At 45.6% G+C, this 25232-nt stretch overlaps 1 protein-coding gene across 10 annotated transcripts; it reads left to right on the top strand.

The window, feature by feature from the left end:
- Nucleotides 1–358: 358 nt before the first annotated feature.
- On the top strand, nucleotides 359–24876 carry LOC116818491 (uncharacterized). Of its 10 annotated transcripts, XM_075067890.1 has the most exons (4): nucleotides 562–748; nucleotides 1715–1994; nucleotides 5759–5998; nucleotides 10170–12855. In XM_075067890.1, the coding sequence occupies exon 4, from the start codon at nucleotides 10290–10292 to the stop codon at nucleotides 11454–11456; it is 1167 nt and encodes a 388-aa protein (XP_074923991.1). In that variant the 5' UTR covers nucleotides 562–748; nucleotides 1715–1994; nucleotides 5759–5998; nucleotides 10170–10289; the 3' UTR covers nucleotides 11457–12855. The 10 variants fall into 10 exon arrangements, with proteins under 10 accessions (XP_074923995.1, XP_032625317.1, XP_074923993.1 ...); XM_075067892.1 differs by lacking the exon at nucleotides 1715–1994 and having other exon boundaries at nucleotides 525–748; XM_032769425.2 differs by lacking the exon at nucleotides 1715–1994 and having other exon boundaries at nucleotides 5920–5998.
- Nucleotides 24877–25232: the final 356 nt, after the last annotated feature.

Raw genomic sequence — 25232 nt, 5'->3', positions numbered from 1 at the left:
CGATGGTCTCTGGCTCTTTCAATAACAATCGGGTTGGGCAGAGAGGTGGGCTAGGACTGATCTGGCCCTGTCAATCACAGCAGGGTTGTACACAAGGGTGGGGGAGGAGGCATCCTCTGGCTTTGTCAGTCACATTGGGGTTGGGGAGTGGGGGCTGGTCACGAGGACTGCGTAGAGGGGTGGGATCTTGGAGGCCAGCCTCTCGCTGTGTCAATCACACCGGAGCTGTGCAGAAGGATGCGGGAGGCGTGGTTTCTGGCGCTCTGTCAGTCACGCCCGGACTGTGCAGAGGGGTGGGAGGTGGGCGGTTTCTGGCTGTCAGTCACAGCAGGGCTATGGAGTCGGGTGGTTTCTAGCTCTGTCAGTCAGAGGGGGCTGTGCAGAGGGGGGCGGGGAGAGGCTGGTCTCTGGCTGTCAGTCATGGTGGGGTGGGTGGAGGCAGACTCTGGCTGTGGCAGTTGGGTGTGGGGGGGTGGTCTCTGGCTGTCAGTCACAGCAGGGCGGGGTTGTCTCTAGCTCAGTCAGTCGGACGGGTTGGCAGCGCGGGGGCGGTCTCTGACTCTGTCAGGCACAGGGGGGTGTTTGTTTTCTTCCTTCCTGCAGGCGGTCCGGCAGACAATGGCCTCCGCCGGCCGGGCCGAGCTGTGAGCGGCCCCGCGGAGGCTGTCGGACCGAGGCAGCCTGGGTCTGCTGGCTGGCGCCGCGCGGAGCCTCCCCAGTGTGAGCGGTTCCAGTCCTGGGAGCGCCGGTAACTAGCCGCGGTTCCTCCCTGCCCAGGTCACCGGCTGCCCGGCTCGCGGCGGGGAGCTGCTGCCTGCCCCGGCGCCTTTGCCCCCAGCTATGGCCGGGCTGCTGCCCCCTCCCCACCGGGTACCAGCTCGCAGCTTTGGGGCTGCTCCGGGGAGCAGGTCAGGGTACCCATTTCGTCCCCATCCTCGGCTTGTCCCTGGCAAGCCACTAGGCCTAGGAGGGAAGGGGCAACACGCAGGCGACTGCTCGTGCTAGCAAGGGGGCAGGAGATGTGTGTGCCATGCTAGCGTGGGTCAGGGGGTACAGGAGTGGATCTTGCTCTGCAGGCATGGCCTGGCTGTACCAGTGTGGGGAGGGGTTGCAGACCATGGGCAGAGGAGTTAGTGCAGAGTGACCAGGATACACAGGGCTGTGGGGACAGTTTATATAGTGAGGGTGCTGAGAGCCATTGAACCAAACTGTAAACGCTGTATATAATGGAAACCACTCCAAGTCAACAGATGTGGCAGCAGCACCCATATTTCCAGCATCCATGAGGACCCAAGCATTGCTATGCCAGCAGCTGGGAGGGTTGCGTGGAAAGGCTAGCAGAAGGTAATGTCAGCAGAGAAGAGTGGGGCAGACAGTCTAAAAGATGAGCGTTTTCAGCAGATGTATCAAAAGCACTGCTAGAATAAGAAGGATGTCTGAGAGTCCTGCAGAGCTCTGCCTGGCACTGAAGAATAAATTTATTAATGTATGTTCATTTCACCATTGAAATGCCCTGTAGCTCGATAAAGGAAAAGAGGGGCCAAGGAAAGTGGTACAACCAGAAGGTGAGGGATGGGAAATTGGGAGGTAAACCCTGGTCTGGAAGGGGAGAAAAGTGGTAGTTGGGAAAAGCCAGAGTGAGTTGGGAGAGCTCTCAAGTGACTAGTATTTTGGGAAATTCATTTTGCCTTCTTTTTGTTTTATCTGGGAGAAGACAGGCACTTGGACTCAAAGAAATCTTAATCGCTTGGAGCAGAAGTTGGACAAAACTCAGCAAGAGGAAACAAGGAGACTGCAGGGAATAAAGAGACATAGGGGGTGTGAGAAGAGCCTGTTACATAAGCAAAGTGAAGCTGAGGTACAAGTAGGGTGTCTGTTAGGTACAAGGGGGTTGCCATACTCGATTACGTCTGTGGTCTGTGTAGCTGGGGATCCATTTCTGACAGTGGCCAGCACCAGATACTTCAAAGGGCAAGAAACCCCAGTAGGTAAATGTAGGATAATCTGTCCCTGTGATGAACTCGTTAAAATCTGTAACAGAGATTGGGTTAGATTGGCAATTTGGGTTTATTTTAGAGCTTGTCTACGCATAAAACACTTCAGTATAAACACTACCTATGCCAATGGGAAGGATTCTTCTTTCAGAGTAGGTAATCCACCTCCCTGAGCTGTGGTAGTTAGGTTGATGAAAGAAGTATTCTGGGGGTTAGGTCACTATAGCTATGTCTCTCGGGTGTGGATTTCTCACATGCCTAAGATGTAGCTATACCTATGTAAATTCTTAGGGTAGACCAGGCCTTAGTGTTCATTCTAGTGGGACACTGGACTCTTCTAAAAGGAATAGTGGAGGAGGGGAGTCAGGAAAAGGAGAGGGAAGCTGCAGAAGCAACAAGACAAGTCTGGGGGCACATTGGGGAGGAGTTCCCTACAAACTGATCTTTGATATGCCTTAAATGAGAGCACAATCCTTACAGGAAGCCTTTGTGGTTTGGGGAAATTACTTATGTCCAATTGTGCAGAAAACCCATGTTCCTCCTTGGAATCTAGACATTACATAGGGAAGAATTAAGTGGGATTTCTCTGTTTTGGGTGCACACATAATTAGATGATGTTTAATAATTATCAACTACTGAATCCAGACACTATGATATAGATAAAAAATATTGTGGTAGCCCTTCAGCATATACAAGTACTTCAATCTGTATTCATTTTTAAGTTTAGATTTGTGCATGTTTGTTTTTAAACCAAACATGTTAAGTGTGTACTAAATCAGGAGGAAAGAGTCCTCTCCACCACTCTGACTTTAGAAAAAAAAAAAAAAAGCACTGCAGAAATTATTGAATCTGCACTTTCCTTGTCATACCATACATTAAGGAAGTCTGCAAAGCAATAGACCCGCCTCTCTTTACTTTAAATCTTGGACCCAGCCTATAAATTGAGTGGGTATTGGCAAAATGAGTTGGGAACCACTTGCATGGGGAAGTAGCTGACAATTTAAATTTGCACGTTAAGGAAAAAAAACACACCACAGGTTTGAGAAATCAGAGTATTCGATCATCACCTGGTCAAAGTGTTCCAGCAATTCTTTCCTAATTCTTTTCCTCTTCATCCCTCCCCCGCACAACTTCCTGCTATTTAGCCCTCAGCTATAGATTTTGTGTCTTGGGTTATAGTTAGAAAATCCTCTCTCAACTTGTTCATTTTTTCCCCAAAATCTCCTCTCTGAGGGACCAGCTGATTGGTAACAATGGTCTGGAAGATCCCAAAGAGTTTCACAATAATGCAAGTTATGATGACAGGCTGGAGATGGCTAAAGAGATCACAGTGCTTTTCCTCTGGTGGTTTTGAGAGTGAACAGCATGAGTTTCCACAGCTTCTTTTGTCCTGTCCCCATCCTCAGCTGCTCGTTGCTATGGGGTTGACTGTACAGTCTTTCTGCGGTGGCTGGAGCTTGTAGCTTACATTTTATAATTAGTATCAGGAAAGAAATACTTGGTGGCAAAGCTTCCTGGTGATACTCATAAAAATTAAATGTCTCTAGCAATGCAGCGTGCAGTGGTGGTGGTGGTGTCTGGGTCCATCCCAGGATATGAGAGATGAGGTGGGTGAGGTAATTGGCTTAACATCTAGTGTACATCCTCCAGTGAACTAAATGCCCCAGTAACAACTGTGTGGATGAAATGAGAATCACTATACTGTCAAACTCGCACTGAAAACTGATTAAAAAAACAAAATATCATATTGCCTGTGAGCGAACATTTCTCATAAAACAATCATTCCATATCTGATCTGTCCTCCTTCTTAAAGGAAATCAGCACACCTTCAAAAGATTCATAGATTCTAGGACTGGAAGGGACCTTGAGAGGTCATCGAGTCCAGTCCCCTGCCCTCATGGCAGGACCAAATACTGTCTAGACCATCCCTGTTAGACATTTATCTAACCTACTTTTAAATATCTCCAGAGATGGAGATTCCACAACCTCCCTAGATAATTTATTCCAGTGTTTAACCACCCTACAGTTAGGAACTTCTTCTAATACCAACCTAACTTCCTTGCTGCAGTTTAAGCCCATGCTGCTTGTCTTCGCTAGAGCTAAGTGAACAAGTTGCTCACCTCCTTCTTATGAACAACCGCTTTTAGATACCTGAAAACTGCTATATCATGTCCTCTCAGTCTTATCTTTCCAAACTAAACAAATCCCAATTCGTTCAGCCGTCCTTCATAAGGTCATTCTCTAGATCTTAATCATCCTTGTTCCTCTTCTCTGACCCCTCTCACAATTTCTCCCCATCTTTCTTGAAATGCAGTGCCCAGAACTGGACACAATACTCCAGTTGAGTCCTAACCAGCACAGAGTAGAGCGAAAGAATGACTTCTCGTGTCTTGCTCACAATACACCTGTTAGTGCATCCCAGAATCATGTTTGCTTTTTTGCAACAGCATCACACTGTTGACTCATATTTAGCTTGTGGTCCCCCTAGATCCCTTTCTGCTGTACTCTGTCCTAGACAGTCTCTTTCCATTCTGTATGTGTGAAACTGATTGTTCCTTCCTAAGTGGAGCACTGTGCATATCTTTGTTAAACTTCATCCTGTTTAACCTCAGACCATTTCTGCAATTTGTCCAGATCATTTTGAATTATGACCCTATCCTCCAATTGCAATTCCTCCCAGTTTGGTATCATCTGAAAACTTAATAAGCGTACTTTCTATGCCAATATCTAAGTCGTTGATGAAGATATTGAACAGAGCCGGTCCCAAAACAGACCCCTGCGGAACCCCGCTTGTTATACCTTTCCAGCAGGATTAACTGGATCAACCATTAATAACTACTCTGAGTATGGTTATCCAGCCAGTTATGCACCCACCTGATAGTAGCCCCATCTAAGTTGTATTTGCCTATTGATAAGAATGTGAGACGGTATAAAATGCCTTACTAAAGTCTAGGTATACCACATCCACTGCTTCTCCCTTATCCACAAGGCTTGTTATCCTGTCAAAGAAAGCTATCAGATTGGTTTGACATGATTTGTTCTTTACAAATCCATGCTGGCTATTCCTTATCACCTTACCACCTTCCAAGTGTTTGCAGATGATTTCCTTAATTACTTGCTCCATTATCTTCCCTGGCACATAAGTTAAACTAACTGGTCTGTAGTTTCCTGGGTTGTTTTTATTTCCCTTTTTATAGATGGGCACTATATTTGCCCCTTTCCAGTATTCTGGAATCTCTCCTGTCTCCCAGAATTTTCCAAAGATAATAGCTAGAGGCTCAGATACCTCCTTTATTAGCTGCTTGAGTATTCTAGGATGCATTTCAGCAGGCCCTAGTGACTTGCAGGCATCTAACTTTTCTAAGTGATTTTTAACTTGTTGGTTTTTTATTTTATCTTCTAAACCATTAGCATTCACTATGTTAGGCATTCCTTCAGACTTCTCCATGAAGACCGAAACAAAGAAGTCATTGAGCATCTCTGCCATTTCCAAGTTTCCTGTTACTGTTTCTCCCTCCTCACTGAGTAGGGAAATGAGCACTGAGATGAGCCTGGGAGCTTAAATTTGTAACTTTGCTAAGCACTAAAAATCATGGAGTTAATAAACATACTGGATTTATAGCTCACTGCAAAAATTTGTAACTCATTAATCCTCTTTTGTCCTACAACTGCAAAGGTGTTAACTGCCCACTTCACCTTAAATGGTCTCTTGCAGCACATATGAACTCCTTATGCTAAATAATCTGTTCCCTCTCCCTATTTAGCTGACACATTCTGAGCACCTTTCCCAGACCTAAAGGAGAGCTCTCTGGGTACATCCAGACTACCTGCTGTATCGGCGGGTAGCCATCGATTTTTCGGGGCTCTATCGCGTCTCATCTAGACGCGATACATCGATCCCTGAACGTGCTCTTGTCGACTCCAGAACTCCACCAGAGCAAGCAGTGGTAGCAGAGTCGACGCTGGGAGCCACGGATGTCGATCCCGCGTGGTGAGGATGGGAGGTAAGTTGGAATAAGATACTTTGACGTCAGCTACGATATTCCCGTAGCTGAAGTTGCGTATCTTACATCGACACCCCCCCGCGCCCCAGTGTAGACCGGGCCTCTGAGTTCAAAAGCTTGTCTCTTTCACCAAAAGAAGTTGGTCCAATAAAAGATATTACTTCACTCACCTTGTGTCTCTAGTAACATACTTAACATGAATCTTATGGTAAAGACCCTGTTTGCTGAAAGAAACTTGTCTTCCTCTGGGAGTTCTGGTCCTGGGAATTAAAAATTAGACTTTTAGAGCAGGGGTTCTCAATAGGTTTGGTGCCCTTAGAGTGCCAACTCTTGCTGGTGGTCACTCTGACAATTTTTCCTAAAGTACTTAATTATTCATTTTTCCTAAAGTTAAATATGCACATATCCATGTCCAAATCATGGACATTTATGTAGTGGGAGAGCAGTAGGAAATAGAGCTCCCCATTGAGTGCACCCGGACTTTGCTCCTATTCTCGTGCTCAGAGCCTGTCACAGAGAGGGAGCCCCTCATCCTGCTCGGGAGCTGCAAAACCCTGCAGCAGCCCAGAGCCATTGAGCTGCTGGGGTAGCTACAACAACTGTAAACAGTGAGTGTGGACCCAGGCAGGGGAAGCTCTGCCCTGTTTCTCCGTCCCTGCCTCCTGTGGCCCTTCAGCAAGCACTCTTCCTGGGGAATGTGGGTCAGGAACTCTTGGCTACCTGCGGAGTTCCAGGCTCCCTGTGCCCCAGGCAGGAACAGGGGAGTGCCCTCGTGACCAAACACTGCAGCTGCCTCCACTGAGAAGAGCCAGTACCATGCACATAGGCGCTGACTTCCCCTCTTTCCCCTAGGTGCTCGGACCCTTCCTCCCACTGGCTCTGCCCCCACTTCACCCCTTCCATGAAGCCCTGCCCCAATTCAACCCCTTCCCCAAATCCCTGCCCCTTCCCCACCTCCTCCCCTGAGCTAACTACATTCCCACTCCCCACCCCCGAGTGTGCTAAGGCTGCCAAACAGCTGTTTGGCGGTGGCCGGGCGGGAAATGCTTGGGAGGTAGGCGAAGGAGCAGGGACACAGCAAACTCAGGGGGGAGGAGGAGAGCTTGGCTGCCAGTGGGTGCAGAGCACCCACTTATTTTTCCCCGTGGATGCTCCAGGCCCAGAGCACCCGCAGTGTCAGCACCTATAGCCGTGCACACTGGCCCCACGTGTCTCCAAACCCTGGAGCCTCCGAAGAGGGAGTGCCAGCACAAACACCAAGACTGTGCATTGCTGCCCTTGGTAATGGCTATTCAGGAGCAACAGCTGGATGGTGCAGGGAGGGGCTGCTGCTTTGCCCCCCACAATCTCTGCCCACACTTTAGAGGCTATCATGGCTGCAAAAAAGTCTGTTGTTGCCCATGTTTGAGAAATGCTGCTGTCACCTAATGCAGAGCTGTAGCCAGGGTGGCATCACATGCCCCTCTCTCCAGATTTCTGCCTTCCATTTAGCAGAGTTTGAGAACCATTGCCAGGAGCCAGTGGATCAGAAGCTGGTGGAAGCCTCTCAAGCCGCTGGCTCTCTGTGCTGTGGTAGCCGGGGTGCCGGCTGGCTGCCTGGCAGCCCTCTCTGCTCTACTCTCTCTGGCAGGCCACCTTTGCACAGACGAGTGCTTACCAGGCACGATGGGTGGCACAGCTCCAAGCTAACCCCTGACACACACTTGCCTCTCCCCAAAGGAGCCTGGTGCTAGCCAGCAACACCTCCTGGAGCCAATCCCTGTTTGCAGAGCCCAGCTGCCATGAGATGATCAGCAAGGCACTTGCTCAGCAGCGACAGAGCCAGGAGTGCCAGGGCAGTGGCCAGCAAGCATCTCTGGGAGCATCTCATGGCAGCCGGGCTCTGCAGGCAGGGGCTGGCTCCAGGGGCATCACTGGTCGAGGCCAGGCTTCTTCGAGGGAGAGACAAACGCATATGAGGCACAGGTTGGACTGTGCTGCCCTGCCTGCCTGGGGAGCGCTCGGCTGTGCAGAGGTGGCTGAGCTTGGGAAACGAGGCAGGCAGGGCTGCCTGGCAGTCACCTAGCTCCCTGACCCCCCACAGCATGGAGAGCCAGGGGCCTGAGCAGACCAGCAGCTCCCACCAGCTTCTGATTCACTGGCTCCTGGCAGGAGGCAATGGTTTTCAAACTGGGATGGGCATCCTGGGAAGCATACCCCACAGTTTGAAAATCTCTGCTAAATGGAAGGCAGAAATCTGGGGGACATGTGACACCAACCCCCATATCCCCCTACACGTTGACTTTAGGGGACGCAAATAAGCTTGGTTGCCCTGTGCGTTAAAATCCCTTGTTACGGCTCTGGCCTGGTGAGTCTGAATACCTCAAGCAGGCTCCTTCTGAAAGGGACCCATTTTTAATTGCTCAGATGCAGGGGCTCTCTGATATGGAAACTTTAAAATACTGTGAAAAGAAATAGGCCAAGTAGGTGCATGGTCAGTAGGGATTGCAGCTCTCAATTTAACGTAGTTTAAAATATTTAATAAATTATACAGTAGTAGCCCCCAGTCTGACTTGCACCAGTTAGCAATGAGAGGTGATATTTTCTGGGGATATTTCAAAGAAAATGGAGAACTCAAACATGTTTTTGGATTTGCCTGAGATTAAAGGGACAGACTAAAATAATAAAAGAAAATGCACCTGCTGCTTCTCCTGTATACCCTGGCACACTCTTCTCACACAGACTGGCTAATGATGATGGTCAACTGGTTAGGTCCCTAGTTTAGGATTTTGGCAGTCTGAGTTCAAGTCCCTGATCCCATAGACTTCTTTTGTGAACTTGGGCAAATCACTTAGCCTCTCTGTGCCTCAGTTGTCAATTTGTACAATGGTGGTGATAGCACTTCCCTCCCTCACAAGGTATTGCGAAGATGAATGTTAGATTTAAACACTGTGCTCAGATACTGATGTAATATTAATGGGGGGCCATGTATTCACTTGTAAGGGAGTGGACTCACCCCTGTGGCATCTCCTGTTGGTAGTCTCAGGGAATTAGCTTTTCCAGCATCCTGGAGCACCCCCTGCAGGCTGGTGATCCGCCTTACCGCTAGCCCTCACGTCACTCCCAGAGCCAGTGCCCTGTTACCTGGGGTGCTGCCTCCTGGCAGTAAACCCTCAGTCTTAGGGTCTCCCCTCCCCAGGGAACCCCCACTTTGCCTCAGTATATGGCTACTGCCAGTCATTGTCTAGCCCCCACGCCCTGGGGCAGACTGCAGTATCAGCCTACTCATCACTGTCAAGGTTGGGTTTGGACCTGCTGCCTTTGCCTACCCCTGGACTGCCCTCTGCAACCTCCAGTACCTATTACTCTAATGCTAGGCTGCAGCCTGGGGCTTTCCAGGCTGGAGCGCCCCAGCTCCTCTGCCTTTCCTCAGCCCTGCTCCACTCAGGTACCCTGTCTTTAGCTTCCGGCAGCCAGGCCTGTCTCCCTCTGCAGCTAGAGAGAGACTCTTGAGCATCTGGCTGTCCTGGCCTTCTTATAGACCAGTGGGTCTGTTTGGGGCATGGCCCCAGCTGCAGCCACTTCCCCCAATCAGCCGGGGTTTTGCTCCCTTCCCCAGCCCCAGCCCTCTGCTGGGCTTTTCCAACCCCTTCAGGGCTGGAGCGGGTGCTCACCCTGCTACAGCACTACAGCTAGGAAAGTGCTTCACTTAGCTTAATTATCAGAAAAGTGAGCAGATCCTGTAGTGATGTATCTGGGCCAGCAGAGTTCAGATCTAACAAGTCATGTTGTATGAAAATGTAATATGGGTATGGAGAATGGAAACAGAAGTGCCCAAAGAGAGGTGGGACTAACTTCTAAATAATTGTTAGAAAAGAAAAACAAATTAGATGCAAAATATCACATCACCAAGTATTTGAGTTAGTTGCATATGGGTCATCCAGGTACAAGAGAGAATCAGATTTTTCTACTTTGTTTTATGATAAAACAAAGGAGAAAATGTTGCATTACCTGTGGCTAATTAAATATTTCAGTTAAAAGAATTTTCCATATGCCAGTGTAGTAAAATAGCAGGGTATCCTCTGGGAAATTAGACAGGCAAATATCTCAGTATCCTTTCTTCACTTTTCCAGACATCAACTTCAGCAAGTCAGGTAATGAAATATTTTTTTTCCTTCTCTTTGCCCTCCAGCCCCGTCCTTCCCCAGGAGGCTGCAATTGGAGCTGAAGATGAAAAGGTCTAATCATGAAAGAACATATGTACATGTCTCCATGATTACTCATCAGTAAGCACCTTCTATGACACCACAGGATGGATGTGGAGGTTGACTGGGAGTCTGATAATGACACTTGTGACACAGGTGAGGAGCATTCAGATGACTCCAGCCATATCTCTGAACTGATTGGTCGCAAAGCCAGCCTCCAGCTGGAGGTAGAGGAAGATTACTCACCACCATCTAGTCCTGCTTGCAGCCTTGCTGGACCTTCCATTAGACAGGAACTCCCTGTAGAACTGCAGTGTGAAGAGGAGGAAACCCATGAAAACTACTACCAGAAACGTGATTCAACCACCGCTGCAGTGTTTGTCACCTCCAGCACCAATTTTGACCTGCAATGTGAAGATGAGGATCTGGAGCTTTACTCCTCTGAGCACTCTGAGGAACCTCAGGGAGGGCTAAGTGAGGATGATGAAAACATCATTCTTATTGATGCCTTTGGTGAGGAGGACCTGGAGCCCATCTCTGGAGAAGTTTTGCCTTATAGGTGCAAGAAGTGTGGGGCCTCTTTCCAGGATCTGGGTGAATTACAGGAACACAAACAGATCCACCTGACAGAGCATTCATACAGATGCCCAATCTGTGGCAAAGAGTTCTTCCGTGCAGCGAACTTGCGAATGCACAAGCTCATTCATTCTAGTGACAGGCCACACAAGTGTCCGGAGTGTGACAAGGGGTTCATCCGCACGGCTGACGTCTGGAGGCACCTACGCAACGTCCACAAGATTGAACGTTCAAAAATTTTGGGAAATGGCATGGTTAGGAACCCATGGTCTTCAGTGCACCAGAACCAAAATGGTGGTAGAGATACCTATCAGCAGTGTTCAGATGACCAAAAGCCTGGAGGAGAACAGTCTAAACCTTACATCTGTCCAACATGTGGCAAAGGTTTCCATAAACCTAATTTGCTGTCAAAACACAAGGTGATCCACCGACAGGACAAACCATATCAGTGTCAAGAATGTGGAAAGTCTTTTATCCAGCTGCTCAGGTTGAAAAGGCATCAGCAAACTCACTCTGGAGAGCGCCCTTTCTACTGTGAGGAGTGTGGTGGAACCTTCACACGGCTGGCATCGCTACAGCGTCATCAGCGGATCCATACTGGAGAAAAACCCTACTCTTGCGCTTACTGTGCTCAAGACTTCACGGAGTCCGGCTCCTTGAGGAGACATGAACGCACTCACCAAGTGAAGATGTCTTAGAGTCTATATTACCTCACTTGCTCTAGTGGTTGTTTTGTTTCCCTTCTTACCTGAGTGAAACCTGTCCATGCTTCTTAAGAAACCTCCATACTCTACGCACATAGGTCAGTCCACAGCTACCTTCCCCAAATATTGCCAATATGACTCTGATAAGGCAGCAGAGCCTCAGGAAGAACTCCATGATCTCTACAAGTAAAGATATAAGTGAAGAGGAAAAAGCCCCAGTGCCATATGAAGAATGAGGTTAGAGAATTTGTAGGACAAATGTGGAGAGTGAAGGCCCCTGGAGGTGCTGGACATTGTAGCTGGATTTCTTTTGGGGTGTGTCAGATTGAGTTTTTCCTAAAGATTGGTGGGTTAAATAGAGCTTTGATGCAGTCCTGACCCTGAACTGATGGGTACTGCTGTCTAGAAAGTGACTGCTCTGCAGCAGCGGATTTGGAGATCTGTCATTGCAGGCCATTGCCAGGACTGCATAGTCCTCTTAGTCAGATGTAGTCCATCCGCACCTCTGTGAATTCTTTCATGGTTTTTAGTGAAGTACATTTATTTGAAAGAGAAGGATCATGTCAGTTGCAAAATAATACTGTTCAGGACTTTAATAAACTGGAAACTTAATTAACAGTTGCACCCTTTGCGCACACACTTGCTTATGGATATACTGATCCGTCATGTGCTTACATAACCCATGTCACATGTATGTATATTGGTGGATGGAGAGAGGGTTGCATGGCTCGCTGTGATGGTGCATATGGGCACAGTGGGTTGTCCCTATGGATCTGTGCCAGTTGTGTCTAGGTGGAGAGCCTTTACCCTGCCCAGCTACTGTGTTACAGTAACAAATGTTTTAGAATTTAAAATCACAAAAATGCTAATTAAAAAAAATAAGGAATATCGTGCTGTTTTTTAACACTGTATAGTACTTGGATTAAAGGTTCCTGATTCCAGCTCTGAATCTAGAAGATCTAATATGGTAAGTAGCAACAATCCTTATCACAAATTCTAGGGCATTTTTTAAGGGATCCTGGCAATTTAATTTCTTTTTTGAACAGGCTAATTAAAAATCCTCAGTTTTGGGCTACTGAACCCTTAAAATAGAATGCCTTTAAATTTTTAAAACCATTCTTTTTTTAAAAATGTGATGGCTTCTGGCTTTTCCCCCCACCTTGTTTTTTGAGAAGGGTCTTTTGGGTTGGCCTAAGAGGAACACCTCTCCTTCTGCATGCACTTTCATTGTATGTGCATACACCTTCATCTTCTTTTTGGCTCTGCTTCTGCTATGACTGCTAAACACTCATTTTTTCAAAGCTCTGAGAATGTTCACAAAAACTGCAAAGGGTCAGGTTCACTGAGTGTTGTCAAATGCACATGTAAATAAACTAAAAAAGTGTGAACCATCTCTTTTCAGCCATAGTAATTTTGGGAGTTACTTGTAACTATGGTAAGAATCACACAAAAGTTTTGTAATTTCAGGTTGATAGTGTCTCCTCAATCACTCAGCTAACCACTGGTACCATGTAAGACCTTTAATATAACTTAATAGTAGGTAGGGACTTGAATGAGAGAGCTTGTAATTGATAAAAGTCTCTTTAAGCCTCACCTAACCTTCCTGTTGCTTCCTCTGCTTCCAACATTGGACATGCCAACTGCTCCTGTAGCTGGCTATAATGGGAATTGTGGGAACAGGGTGATAAGGCGGGTGGCCTTCAAGAAGTTGTCTGCTGCATTACCCATGGTTATAGGAGCTCTTCTAGCAGTGGGATTGATCCGAGTGATGAAGTGAAAACACTCCCAGTACTCCTCTTTTCTTCCCATGCCCTCCTTCATTTAGTCTTCTGCACATCTGGTTACAAAACACTTAAGATGAACACTTTAGCCCTAAACTTCCTTATAAGCCTATATCACACATACTGGTATTCTCATACTCCTTAAATTCATTGTTTGAGAGTTGACTCAAGATCATGACTAGTGGGTTCATTGTTCTACATGCCATGAAAGGTTGTGGATGTAGATGGAGCCAGACATGGAAAATTATTTTCTACTGTCCTCTTGCTCCACCTGATATACCTACCATCCTTTGCAACACTTGCTCTGACCCTAGCCTAGGCTGAAGCATGAATCTTAGACCTAGCTGCAGTATCCAGGGATGGTATTTTTTTAATTTAAGACCATTCTTTATATACACGTTGTTTGTCTGTGTTGCTACAGGGAGGCATTTGTGTATATCCACTTGGTTCCCTTAGCTTTGCAAAGGTGTCACATGAAATAAGGCCTCCTAACTTTTTGAAAGTCAGGTTGCCAGGGGGATTTCTCAGCATTCTGTTTGCATTTTTCAGAATGGAAATACAAATGTTTACGGTCACCAGAAAATGTTCCCCTGCAACAGTTAATGGCCCTGGAAGGGGAAGGCTATATGCAGTCCAATCTAAATCCTTGAATTGATTTCTGATCCAGTCTTTAGCACAAGGCTGACTGAAGGAAAGTGTTTACATCAACTTTGTTCACAGTATCTAGACTAGAAGAAAGGAGGATGGGGAAAATCAGTTTGTCACCTCTTTCTTCCAGTTACTAGAGTTATCTTCTGATGAGAAAATAGGCACTACAGTTGAATACAGACATCAGCATGTGATTTTTCCTAACCAAAATCTTACAGCCTGACTTGTTTTGTCTCAATAGCATTACTGTCTGAACAGTGCAAGCCTTCTGTCAATAAATATCCTGCAGCATGCTGAAGGGAGGGAGAGAAGTGGTGGTAGTGAGGTTGAAGCAAGAAATTCATCTGTATGTGAAAACTCAGGACTGCTGCTCTTGATCTAAATGGACAGCAACTGCATTAATGTGCCATGGATGAAAATATATAAGCCCTTCAAAGAGACCAGTTTTCATAAAGTGGAAATGGGTAGAAATGCCATCATGGCTTTGGTTGAAGTGGAATTATTAAATCTGGATAAACAAGAAATGTGAGTTTTTGGTAGGTTTCTCTACAAATGGTCATCCAAAGCAGTGATGGAAAGGCCACCTATTTCTGTTATGAGAAGAGAAATCACCATTTGTGTATTTATCATGCTGATAGAAACCTGTAACTACTTCCAAATATTAATTTCTATTTGGACAAAATGGTTAAAGGTCTAGCGCTGTAGTGTGGCAACCCTTGTGGTGAAATTTACAAATGGACAGAAACCTGTCCTATCACAGCTGTCTGTTATAGTAATCCTCACAATTAAGAATGGCCATACTGCATGAGACCAAAAGTCTGTCTAGTAATTAATGTTTATATACACCAACCTCTCATTAACATGCATTAAGAAAGGCACTAAATATAGTTTCATCAGTGTATTGAGGCCTTGATTCAAGCAAGTAATTTAGTAGGTGCTTGACTATGCATGGATGAGAGTCTTGTTGACTGCAGTAGGATTTAAGTATGTGCTTAAGCACATATCCTAACTAGGGAGGGCAGGCATCACCAAAGGGAAGAGGGACAAAGCAGGGGCCAGTGGCCTTTGCTACCCAGGGGTTAAGGAAGGGGAGACTACACAATCAAAATTTGAAGTAATGTTCATACTGGGCAAATACTATCCCTGACTACATTTTTTTTCAATCTGAGGCTAGGGGGGAGAGTGTGTGGCTGCTGCCCAGGACAGCTGTTTGTGTTTGGTGATAGAGCAGGAAGAGAAAGTGTGGAGTCAAGGTGCTCTTTGGTGTAAAACTAAGAAGAACGCTGCTCAGGGATCTAAAACAACGTTTTCCCAGGCGGGGGCTTGTCTGTGAAGCACTAAGTGGCAGGAAGCTCTTCGAGGCAGGTCCTGCAGTCACGCAGTAATGTGGAAAGAGCAGAGGCTGATAGAGGTGAGGGCCCTTGGATGGAAGTGATGCCCACGGCTGATGCGAGCACGGGGAAGGCTAAAGGTAATTAACAAATGAAAAATCCAGACACCAGGTCTCTCTATCCAGCAGCGACAGGGGCACCGCTTCTGCGCTCACCTCCACCTGCCTCCATCCCTGTCTATTAACCCCGCCCCATCCGCGGCCATTGTCTCTCCGCCCGGCTGGGGGCGCTATCCTGGAGCTGCTTGGACGCCGGGCACCGGCAGCTGCGTAATCGGCTTCGGTACGGACAATGCGCATGTGTTGCTGCGGTTCGGCACATGCGCACTAGTACGAAGGGTGAGTTTGTGCGGATGGATATCCCGCCCTTCCCGGCGCTGCTTGAGGGGTTTTCCTACTGGCTTCGCCGCCTGGGCCGGGCAGTCTCTGGTGGAGCTCTGGCCGGCAGCCGTGGGCTCAGGGCCGCTGCCCCGGCCGGGTGAGCGCAGGGCGGGCTCCGCCCCGCGGGGGAAGGGCCGGGGCAGGACACGCCCGGGAGGCGGCCGGGTCCTACCCAGAAGCGCCGCGAGCAGAGCCGGTGTTCGCGACGCTGGGGCCGGAAGCAGCCGGGGGGGAGCAGCGCTCCGGGGAACCAGCGCCAGAGGGAGCGTGTTGGCCTGGGCGAGGCTGGGCTGGGCTGTGCGGGCGGCTGGCGAGCGGGTCACGATGCTGCAGGGAGCGGGGGGACCGGCCCCGCAAGGCTCATTCCCTGTCGGTGTCTGTCGCTTAGGTCGGGCGATGTAGCCCGTCCCGTCCCGTCCCTGGAGCCGCTGCCTGGTAACGGGACTGAAGGGAGCTGTGCTGGAGGCAGGTGTGTTTGCTGGGAGGTTGTCTGGGTGGGAACTTTCTTCTCGGTGCCTTGGCAGGGCATCTTTCTCCCTCGATTTCTCCACCGTCCTCTGCTGTCTTTTCTCCACCGTCCTTCAGCATCTCCAGACACAATCCTCTCTGGTCCCTTTTGACCTTTTTTTTTTTTCTTTCCCATATTCCGCTTCCATATACTTTTAGTGTCCGGTATTGGAACTACTACTAGTGTTGGAGTGGACTGGTTGTACTACTGCGATTACGGTTGGGATTAGTTTACTCTGTAATATATGCTAGTAGTGCGTCCAGTATGGGTGTTTAGTGTTGGTATTTTGAGCAATTCACTGCTGGGACATGGCATCAGATTCTTTCAAGGGGAGTAAGTGATACACATTACTGAGTTAGGGTAGTGTGCAGAGTGCACATCCTGAAACAATTTACTGCTTCAGGTTTGTGGGTATGATGGCAGAAGATGGGATGATAACATATATGGTAGAATGAGGAAATGGGTAGGCAATAAAAAGAATCATAGAAATGTAGAACTGGAAGAGATCCTGCTAAGTCATCTAGACCAGTGCCTGTGCTGAGGCAGGACTAAGTATTATCTGGGCCATCACTTACATGTGTCAAGTATCAAAGGGGTAGCCGTGTTAGTCTGGATCTGTAAAAGCAGCAGAGTCCTGTGGCATCTTATAGACTAACAGACATATTGGAGCATGAGCTTTTGTGGGTTTTGCATCCAACGAAGAGGGTATTCACCCACGAAAGCTCATGCTCCAATAACTCTGTTAGTCTATAAGGTGCCACAGGAGTCTTTGCTGCTTTTACATGTGTCTGTCTAACTTGTTCTTAAAAACCTCCATTGACAGAGATTCCACAACCTCCCTAGGTAATTTGTTCCAGTGCTTACCTATCCGACAGGACGTTTTTCCTAATGTCTAAACTCAGTCTCCCTTGCTGCAATTTAATCCCATTCCTTGTTCTGTCCTGAGCAGATGATGAGAACAATTTATCATTCTCATTTTTATAACAACCTTTTATGTACTTCAAGGTTGTTGTTATGTTCCCCCATCAGTCATCTCTTCTCCAGATTAAACAAACCCAGTTTTTAAAGTCTTTTCTTGGAGATCATGTTTTTTAGCCCTTTAATAATTGTTCTTGCTGTCTTCTGGACTTTCTCCAGTTTGTCCACATCTTTCCCAAAGTGTGGTGCTCAGAACTGGACACAATGCTCCCGTTGAGGCCTTATCAGTGCTAAGCAGAGCAGAAGAATTATTTTTCGTGTCTTGCTTACAATAAACACTCTTGCTAATACGTCCCAGAATGATTTTTGCCTTTTTTGCAACAGTATTTCTTTAATTCATATTTATTTTGTGATCCACTATAATGGCCAGATTGGGATTCAAGTGAAGGGTGAATTTAACACCAAATGCGTACAAATAATGATGTGTAAAGTTGGAGCTGGGGAATCACCTGAAATAAGGGGACAAAGATGGAAGAGAAAAGGAAGGTGATAGGGCAGCCCAGGGGCAAATCACATACTATGTGCAAGAGAACGAGTAGATGATGGGTATTGTGGGAAACGTCAGTGAGTTGGGAGGCTGTTGATTTTGTAGTTATCTGTTGGAAAGTATACTGTCAACCAAGACTGCCCTCCTCTACCTGAATTTTCGCTAGAGCTAATCTAAGCTCCTGGTTTGTGTGTAGGCACTGAAAGAATTATTCAGTGTAAAAGTACATGACGCTGCTGAATCCAGATGCTAGGGAATAAAAAGGCAACTATCCAATCCAAAACCTCTTTCACTTTAGGAGGTGGAAATTGGGGAAAAAACATTAGGGGCTGTAGTTCTTGATAGTCTATGCATCAGTCTTTCTGTACTGAGGTGCTCATGTATTTAGATGAATATGGCCACAGGCATCTGGAGTGCATATCTGAGCTCATATTGCTCTCGTATTGTAGTTAGAGGGATTTGTTGCAGTATGGTATAGGTAGAATTATTAAGGCATAACTTTTTTCTTTATTTCTTTCTCTGCTGGAATATATATATATATATTCTGATTACTGAGAAAGATTGCATGTGTTTTGGTTTATTATTTTGTGATAGTTATGGATAAAGACCTCGGGTGAAATTCTGGCCCTGCTTAAGTTATCCCCTTGTTTCCCAAGCCATGACTAATGAAGAGTTGAAGAGATTTAATATTTCATTAGAAAGATAGTAACAAAGGTCAGTTTGTTTAGTGAATAAAACCAGTCTTCCTATTTAAGTTATCTTGAGATATGAAAAACACCAAGTGAAATTAATGAGATTGGCCTGAGCTTGATATTTATATGTAAGATCACAATCACTTGCAGCCAAAGAAACCTTAATGATTTTGAATGGAACCTGGACAAAGCTGCTCAAGAGGAATTGGAGAGAGAGTTGGGGAATAAAGGGAGGAAAAAAGGAGAAGAGAGTGAAGGAAAAGAAGAATGTGGAAAGAGCTAGTTTCACAGGCAAAGGGCAGCTGGGATAATAATGAAAATGCACTTGCTGGGCTAGACTGGCAATTTAAGTGGAGCTCAGTCTTAAATCGGGGTGACTAAAAGTGTTAGAGTGGGGGGGAAATGTCAGGAAAATAAAAGAAACTGCAGAATAGGGATAGGTTGGGTATGTGCTGGAATGTGCGGGAGGTCTGGAAAATGTCCTTCAAAACCACACTTTGATCAGGCATAAAGTGAGTGTATTCCTTACAAGAAGCTTATATGGATCAGGGAGATTGATTTTTGACCAGTTCAGACGGGCCGTTCCAACTGCCAGTGAAAATTATTTGTAAAGGGAGTTTCTTCAGAAAGTTTTAAACTATTCCATTTGGGCCAGTGCTAAAGGATTCTCAGCTGTGTTTATGATGCGCATAGGTTTAGTTGCAAACTTTGTTTTATAGATTGGCAACTATGAATAATCCAGTAACCAAGATAAATTTATCTTGGCTCACTCTCTGACATTTAAGACTTGTTTTAGCCGTCAGGAAATAAAATACCAATTAACCAGTGCAATAGGGATTATTTCTCAAGATGCTGTTATCAGACCGCCACCATTAAAAAGATAGCAGGAATTAATCTACGTTCTGTGTCACACTACTTGATTCTTGACAAATGGTGCCAGTGTTAGTACCTTTTACTGCTGTCATGGAAAGGGTGATCAAAGTGGTCTGACACTGCAGCATAAAAGAATATTGTCTTGAAAGAAAAATATTGATAAAATAACCCCAAATTTTCGATCAAAAACATCAGAATTGTAGAAACTCCTCAACCTAAGAACTGGGTTTGTTCCTTATAACTGTCCCCTTCTCACTCTGTTAGCTTTCTGTTAAAAATCTTTCTTGCTATTTGCAGTTTGGCCGTCTTCTGTAATTGTACCTGACTCTGGTTATACTTCAGAATCCTTTCTTCTCCCTACTTATTTCTCCAAAATGTTTTCTCTCTGTGGCGCCAGCTGGAGGTTACCCAAGAGTGTGGAAGATCCTGGAGAGCTTCACAATAAAGCAGGTTATGATGACAGGCTGGAAGTGGCTAAAGAAATCACAATGCTTTCTTGTTCCTGGTGATTTGAGAGTAAACAGTATGAGCTTCTGCAGTTTCTTTCAGCCCTCACCCCACACATGGCTGCTTACTGCTACATGGTTGGCTATTTGGTCTGCCTGATGTTGCTGGTGCTTGCTGCATGATTGTGGTCAGTGTCAGAAAAAAAGTGTCTGGTGTTCACTCATACAAAATTAAATATCTCTAGCAATGCAAAGAGATCACTTAATATGAAACTTCTGACAAAGCCAAGTGTGGTGAAGGAAGTGTCCTGGGAGTTAAATCTAAGACCTTCACTTGAATGAATTTGAATATCTCAATCCAGCCCATGTTTAAAGGAAGAAAGACATTTATTGTTCGCTCAGGATTGGCTAGGGCTGTCTGATGTGGAAACTTTAGATGGCTGGAAAAGAAATAGGCCAAATGATGTAAAGGAATCAAAATGGCTGGTAGGGATTTAAATATTTAATGAATTCAATTTAAAATATTTACACTAAAATTACACTAGATCATAGTATGGCTTACACTGACTAGGAGTGAGAGATGATGATGTGTTCTAGAAAAGCTGAAAGAAAATAGAGTATAGACATGTTTTGGAGTTGCCGAAGAACAACAACAACAAAAATAAAAATGTTCTTGCAGCTTCTGTTATGTATCCTGGCAGGCTGTTTGTCACTATGGAGCATTTATTATGAAAAGGGCAGGTAGATTTTATTTAGTGTATTTGTGGGGTAAAGATTGTCAGGAACAAAGTTTGCCAGGAGGAATAGATCTGAGATCTGTCAAGCCGCATCTTATGATAACGTATATTGTGGAGAAGAGTAAAATAGAAGAGTTCAAAGAAGTGTGGGAATAGTTTCTAAATCATATTACAAAACAAGGGAAAACTCAAAACCAAATCACAGATCACCAACTATTTGAAGTGAATGGATCCATGTTATCAAGTTCTAAAACAAAAATTATATGAATTCTTAATTTTTCTTTTAAGGCTAGAGAAGCCAGAGGTTGTTACCTTAATTATTCAAATTTGCCAAAAAAGATACAATTTAAAATAGAGGATTTAACATTACAGAGATACAGAAATGTTCCATTTGATGATCATAATAAACTACCCAGTGTCCCCTACAGTGAAACTGATTCACAAGGTTTCAATATTATTCTGTTCACCAGAAAAAGATCTCTTGTGGTTGTTAGCTTTACTTAATGTGAATGTTGGCAAATTGGCTAAAGAAATCATCTCCTGTTTTTTCTAGGGAGGGCTGTGATTGGAGTTGAAAATGAGATGAGCCAATCATGAAGGACTATGATCATGGTATACTTACATCCACAATAAGCCATATATAAGCCCCGTGTATGACACCACATGATGGAGGTGGAGGTGGTCTGGGAGTCTGATAATGACACTTGTGACACAGGTGAGGAGCATTCAGATGACTCCAGTCATTCGTCTGAGCGGCTGGGTCACAAATCTAGCCTCCAGCTGGAGGTAGATTTAGACTACTCTCAACCATGCAGTCCTGGTTGTAGCCCTGCTGGACCTTCAGGTAGACAAGAACTCCCTGTAGAACTGCAGTGTGAAGACGAGGAAACCTATGAGACCTACTACCAGAAGCGAGGTGAGACTACAGCTGGGGTCTTTGTCATCTCCAACACCAACTTTGACCTGCAATGTGAAGATGAGGATCTGGAGTTCTACTCCTCTGAGGAACCTCAGGGAGGGTTAAGTGAGGATGATGAAAAGATCATTCTTGTTGATGCTTTTGATGAGGAGGACCTGGAGGCCATCACTGGAGAAGCTTTGCCTTGTAAGTGCCAGAAGTGTGGTACCTCTTTTCAGGATCTGGGAGAATTAAAAGAACACAACCAGATCCACCTGACAGAGAATTCATACCCATGCCCCATCTGCGGCAAAGAGTTCTTCCGTGCTGCGAACTTGCGAATGCACAAGCTCATTCATTCTAGTGACAGGCCACACAAGTGTCCGGAGTGTGACAAGGGGTTCATCCGTACAGCTGACGTCTGGAGGCACCTACGCAATGTGCACAAGATTGAGCGCTCCAAGGTAGTTTTGGGAAATGGCATGGTTAGGAACCGAGGGTCAACATTGCACCAAAACAAGCATGGTGATGGAGACTCTGACCAGCAGTGTTCAGAAAATAAAAAGCCCGCGAGAGAAGAGTCTAAACCTTACATCTGTCCAATGTGTGGCAAAGGTTTCCGTAAACCTAATCTGCTGTCTAGACACAAGGTGATCCACCGACAGGACAAACCACATAAATGTCAAGAATGTGGGAAGTCCTTTGCTGAGCGGCTCAAGTTGAAAAGGCACCAGCAGATTCACTCTGGAGAGCGCCCTTTCTACTGTGAGGAATGTGGAAGGACTTTTACACAGCTGGTGACACTACAGTGCCATCAGCGGATCCATACTGGAGAAAAACCCTATTCTTGTGCGTACTGTGGTCGTCGCTTCACAGTGTCTGCCACTCTAAGGAAGCACGAGCGCAGACATAAAGTGGACAAATCGTAGTATTTAGGGCTCCATGGTTGTGGTCACTGTTGTTTTCTGTTACCTGAATGAGACCTGCTCCAGACTGATAGAGAAACTACCCCAACCTACACACACAGGTCAGTCCCCAGCCCCTTTCTCTAGCGATGGCCAGCATAACTCTAATAAGAAAACATTGCCTCATGAGGAATTCCATGATCTCCACAAGTAGTCTGTGTTAACAGGCCCTGCACCTGTTCGCTGGAGTTACAAGAGGAGAAAGCTCAATTGCCATTAAATAATGAGGTCAGCGAAGTCAAAGGATATGTATGGAAGTGAAGTTCCTGGAAAGTACTGGGCATTGTCATAACTAGCTGGACTTTTCTGCGGGTGCATCGAGTTGAGCTTTTCTCTAGGACTGATGGGTTAATGGGAGCCCTTCTGCAGTCCCAGACTCTGAACTTATTGTGACTACTCTCCAGCAGTTTCCCTTGATTTGAGGATGTATCATTTTTTTCATTTGCTAGGACTGCACAGTCCTTCTAATCAGAGCTGGCCCATCCATACCTTCTCTCTGTTCATTCTGTCATGTTTTCTAATGAAGTATCTTTATTTTGAAGAGAGGAATCATGTTGGTTGTAAAAATCCAGGACTTTAGGTAATTAACTGTTGCATCCTTTGTGCACGCACTTGCCTATGGAGTTATTGATCCTTGAAGTGCTTACATTCCCCGTGTCCTATATATGTATAATGATGAATGGAGAGAGGCTTGTATGGCTTTTAGTGATAGTGCATATTAGTATGGTGGGTTGCCTGTATGGATCTGTGCCTCCTGTGACTAGGTGGAGAGCCTTTCCCCTTCCCAGCCACTGCATTACAGTAAGAAATGTCAAAAAATTTAAAATCAGAAAATGCTAATAAAAATGAGAATACGCCTCGACTTTACACTGTTAAATATTTAGATTTAAGGTTCCTCACTCTGGAAGATACTTCATTAGATGCTAAGCAGTATCTGTCTTTATTAGAAATTCTAGGGCATTTTTAAAGGGATGGTGTCAACTTAATTTTCTTTTCTAAACTGGCTAATTAGCCCCAGTCACCAAAATTTCAGCCACTGAACCCTTAAAAAGCATGCCTTTTAATTTTTAAACATGTTTTAAATGTGGTTAATGGTTTACTATGTGGTGTGGTGTTGTTGTTTTTTTTTTTGGGGGTGGCAGGGGTCTCCCAGAAGGGTCCTTTGGGTTGGCCTAAGAGGAACACCTCTCCTCCTCCTCCTCCTATCCTCTTACTACACTTGTTTGCTCACTGTTCTCTTTTTTCATTTCAGCTCTGCTTCTGCTGTTACTGCTAACCACCCATTTTTTTCCAAAGCCCTAAGAATATTGTTCACAAAAACAGTGAACCTGACTCTATATACTTTGGGTATTTAACAACACTTAGTGGTAAACTAAACAAGTGTGAACAATCATTTTTAAGTCATATTAATCTTGGGAGTTACTTTTAACTCCCTTAAGTACAAAATTGTTAACTGTAATCGTTGTTTCAAGTTGATAGTGTCCCATTAATCACTCAGCTAAGCAGTTGGTACCATTATGTAGGGCCTATTATATATCTTAAAAGTAGGTAGGGATGTTAATGAGAGCATGTAATTGATAAATGTCCCTTTAAGCCACACCTGTGCTTCCTCTGCTTGAGCAGTTGTTATATCCAATGTTTCTTGTAGCTGGCTATATTATGGGGAGGGATTGTGGGAGCAGGGTGATAAGGCAGGTGGGTTCCAAGGCATTGCCTGCTATTTTATCCATGGTTTGTAGGAACTCTTTGCAGTGAGTGGTGGAATAGATCAATGTGATGAAGTAAAAATGCCTCCAGTTTTCCTCTCGTATTCCCATGCCTTCCCTTGTCTAGTCTGTTGCCCAACTAGCAGGGCCAGCTCTACTGTTTTCGCCGCCCCAAGCAGTGCACCGAATTGCTGCTGCGGCGGCGGGGGCAGTCCATGTGCCCTTAGGGCGGCACACGCGTTTCCGCGGCGGCGGCAATTCGGCAGCAGCTTCGGTGAGCAGAAGCCACCTCAGACAGCTAAACATAGAAGCTGCTGTTGAATTGCTGCTGCCGCGGAAATGTGCATGCCGCCCTAAGGGCACGTGGACTGCCCCTGCTGCCCGCAGCGGCAATTTGGCCCACTGCTTGGGGACAAAACAACAGGGACTGCAGCCCCTTGCAAAATGCTGCCCCAAGCACCAGCTTGGAATGCTGTGCCTGGAGCCAGCCCTGCCACCTAGTTGAAAAAACGTGATTTAAGGTGAAAACTTTAGCAGTAAAATTCCTTATGAGCTTATTACACATTCATACTCTAAAAATGAATTGTTTTAAAGTTTATTTCAGCTCATCATTAGTGGGTTTGTTGTTCTAATTGCCATGAATGGTTGTGGATGGAGACAGTACCTGTGATGAAAATATTTTCTACTGTCCTCTTGCTCCAGCTCATGGAGCTACCTTCCTTCACAATACTTGTTCTTTCCCCTAAGGCTGAAGTATGGATCTGGCTGCAGTATGCAGGGATGGTATTTTTTTAATGAAAGACTATTTTTTATATACAAACAGTGTATGTATATATTTCTGTAGTGCGAGGCATTTGTATTTGTCTGCTGGGCTCCCTTCGATTTGAAGACGGGTTGCACGAAATAATGTCTCCTACCTTTGAATGTCTTTGGTTGCTATGGGTCATTTTCAGCATCCCATTTGGATTTTTACAGAATGGAAATGCAAATGTTTAGGGTCACCAGAAAATATTACCCTGCCAACAGTTAATGGTCCTAAAAGTTGAAAGAGAGGGACTAAATGCAGTCATGAAAAGTGGTCTCTTTGAAGGTTTTATTTTTTCATCCAGAAATGCCACATCTTTGGTTGAAGTGCCATTAAATATGGACAAAGAGGGATTGCTGTGAGTTTGAGTGAGGTTTGCCTACCAATAGCCACCAAACCAATGGTGGAAAGGCAACTTGTTTCTGCTGTGAAAAGAGAAATCAACAGCTATGTTCATTTATCATGCTGATGGAAA

This window comes from Chelonoidis abingdonii, chromosome 7 (genome assembly GCF_003597395.2).
Source record: "Chelonoidis abingdonii isolate Lonesome George chromosome 7, CheloAbing_2.0, whole genome shotgun sequence".
Taxonomy (NCBI): domain Eukaryota; kingdom Metazoa; phylum Chordata; order Testudines; family Testudinidae; genus Chelonoidis; species Chelonoidis abingdonii.
Note: the sequence above shows the minus strand (reverse complement) of the source record. Positions and strands in the feature narration are given on the sequence as shown.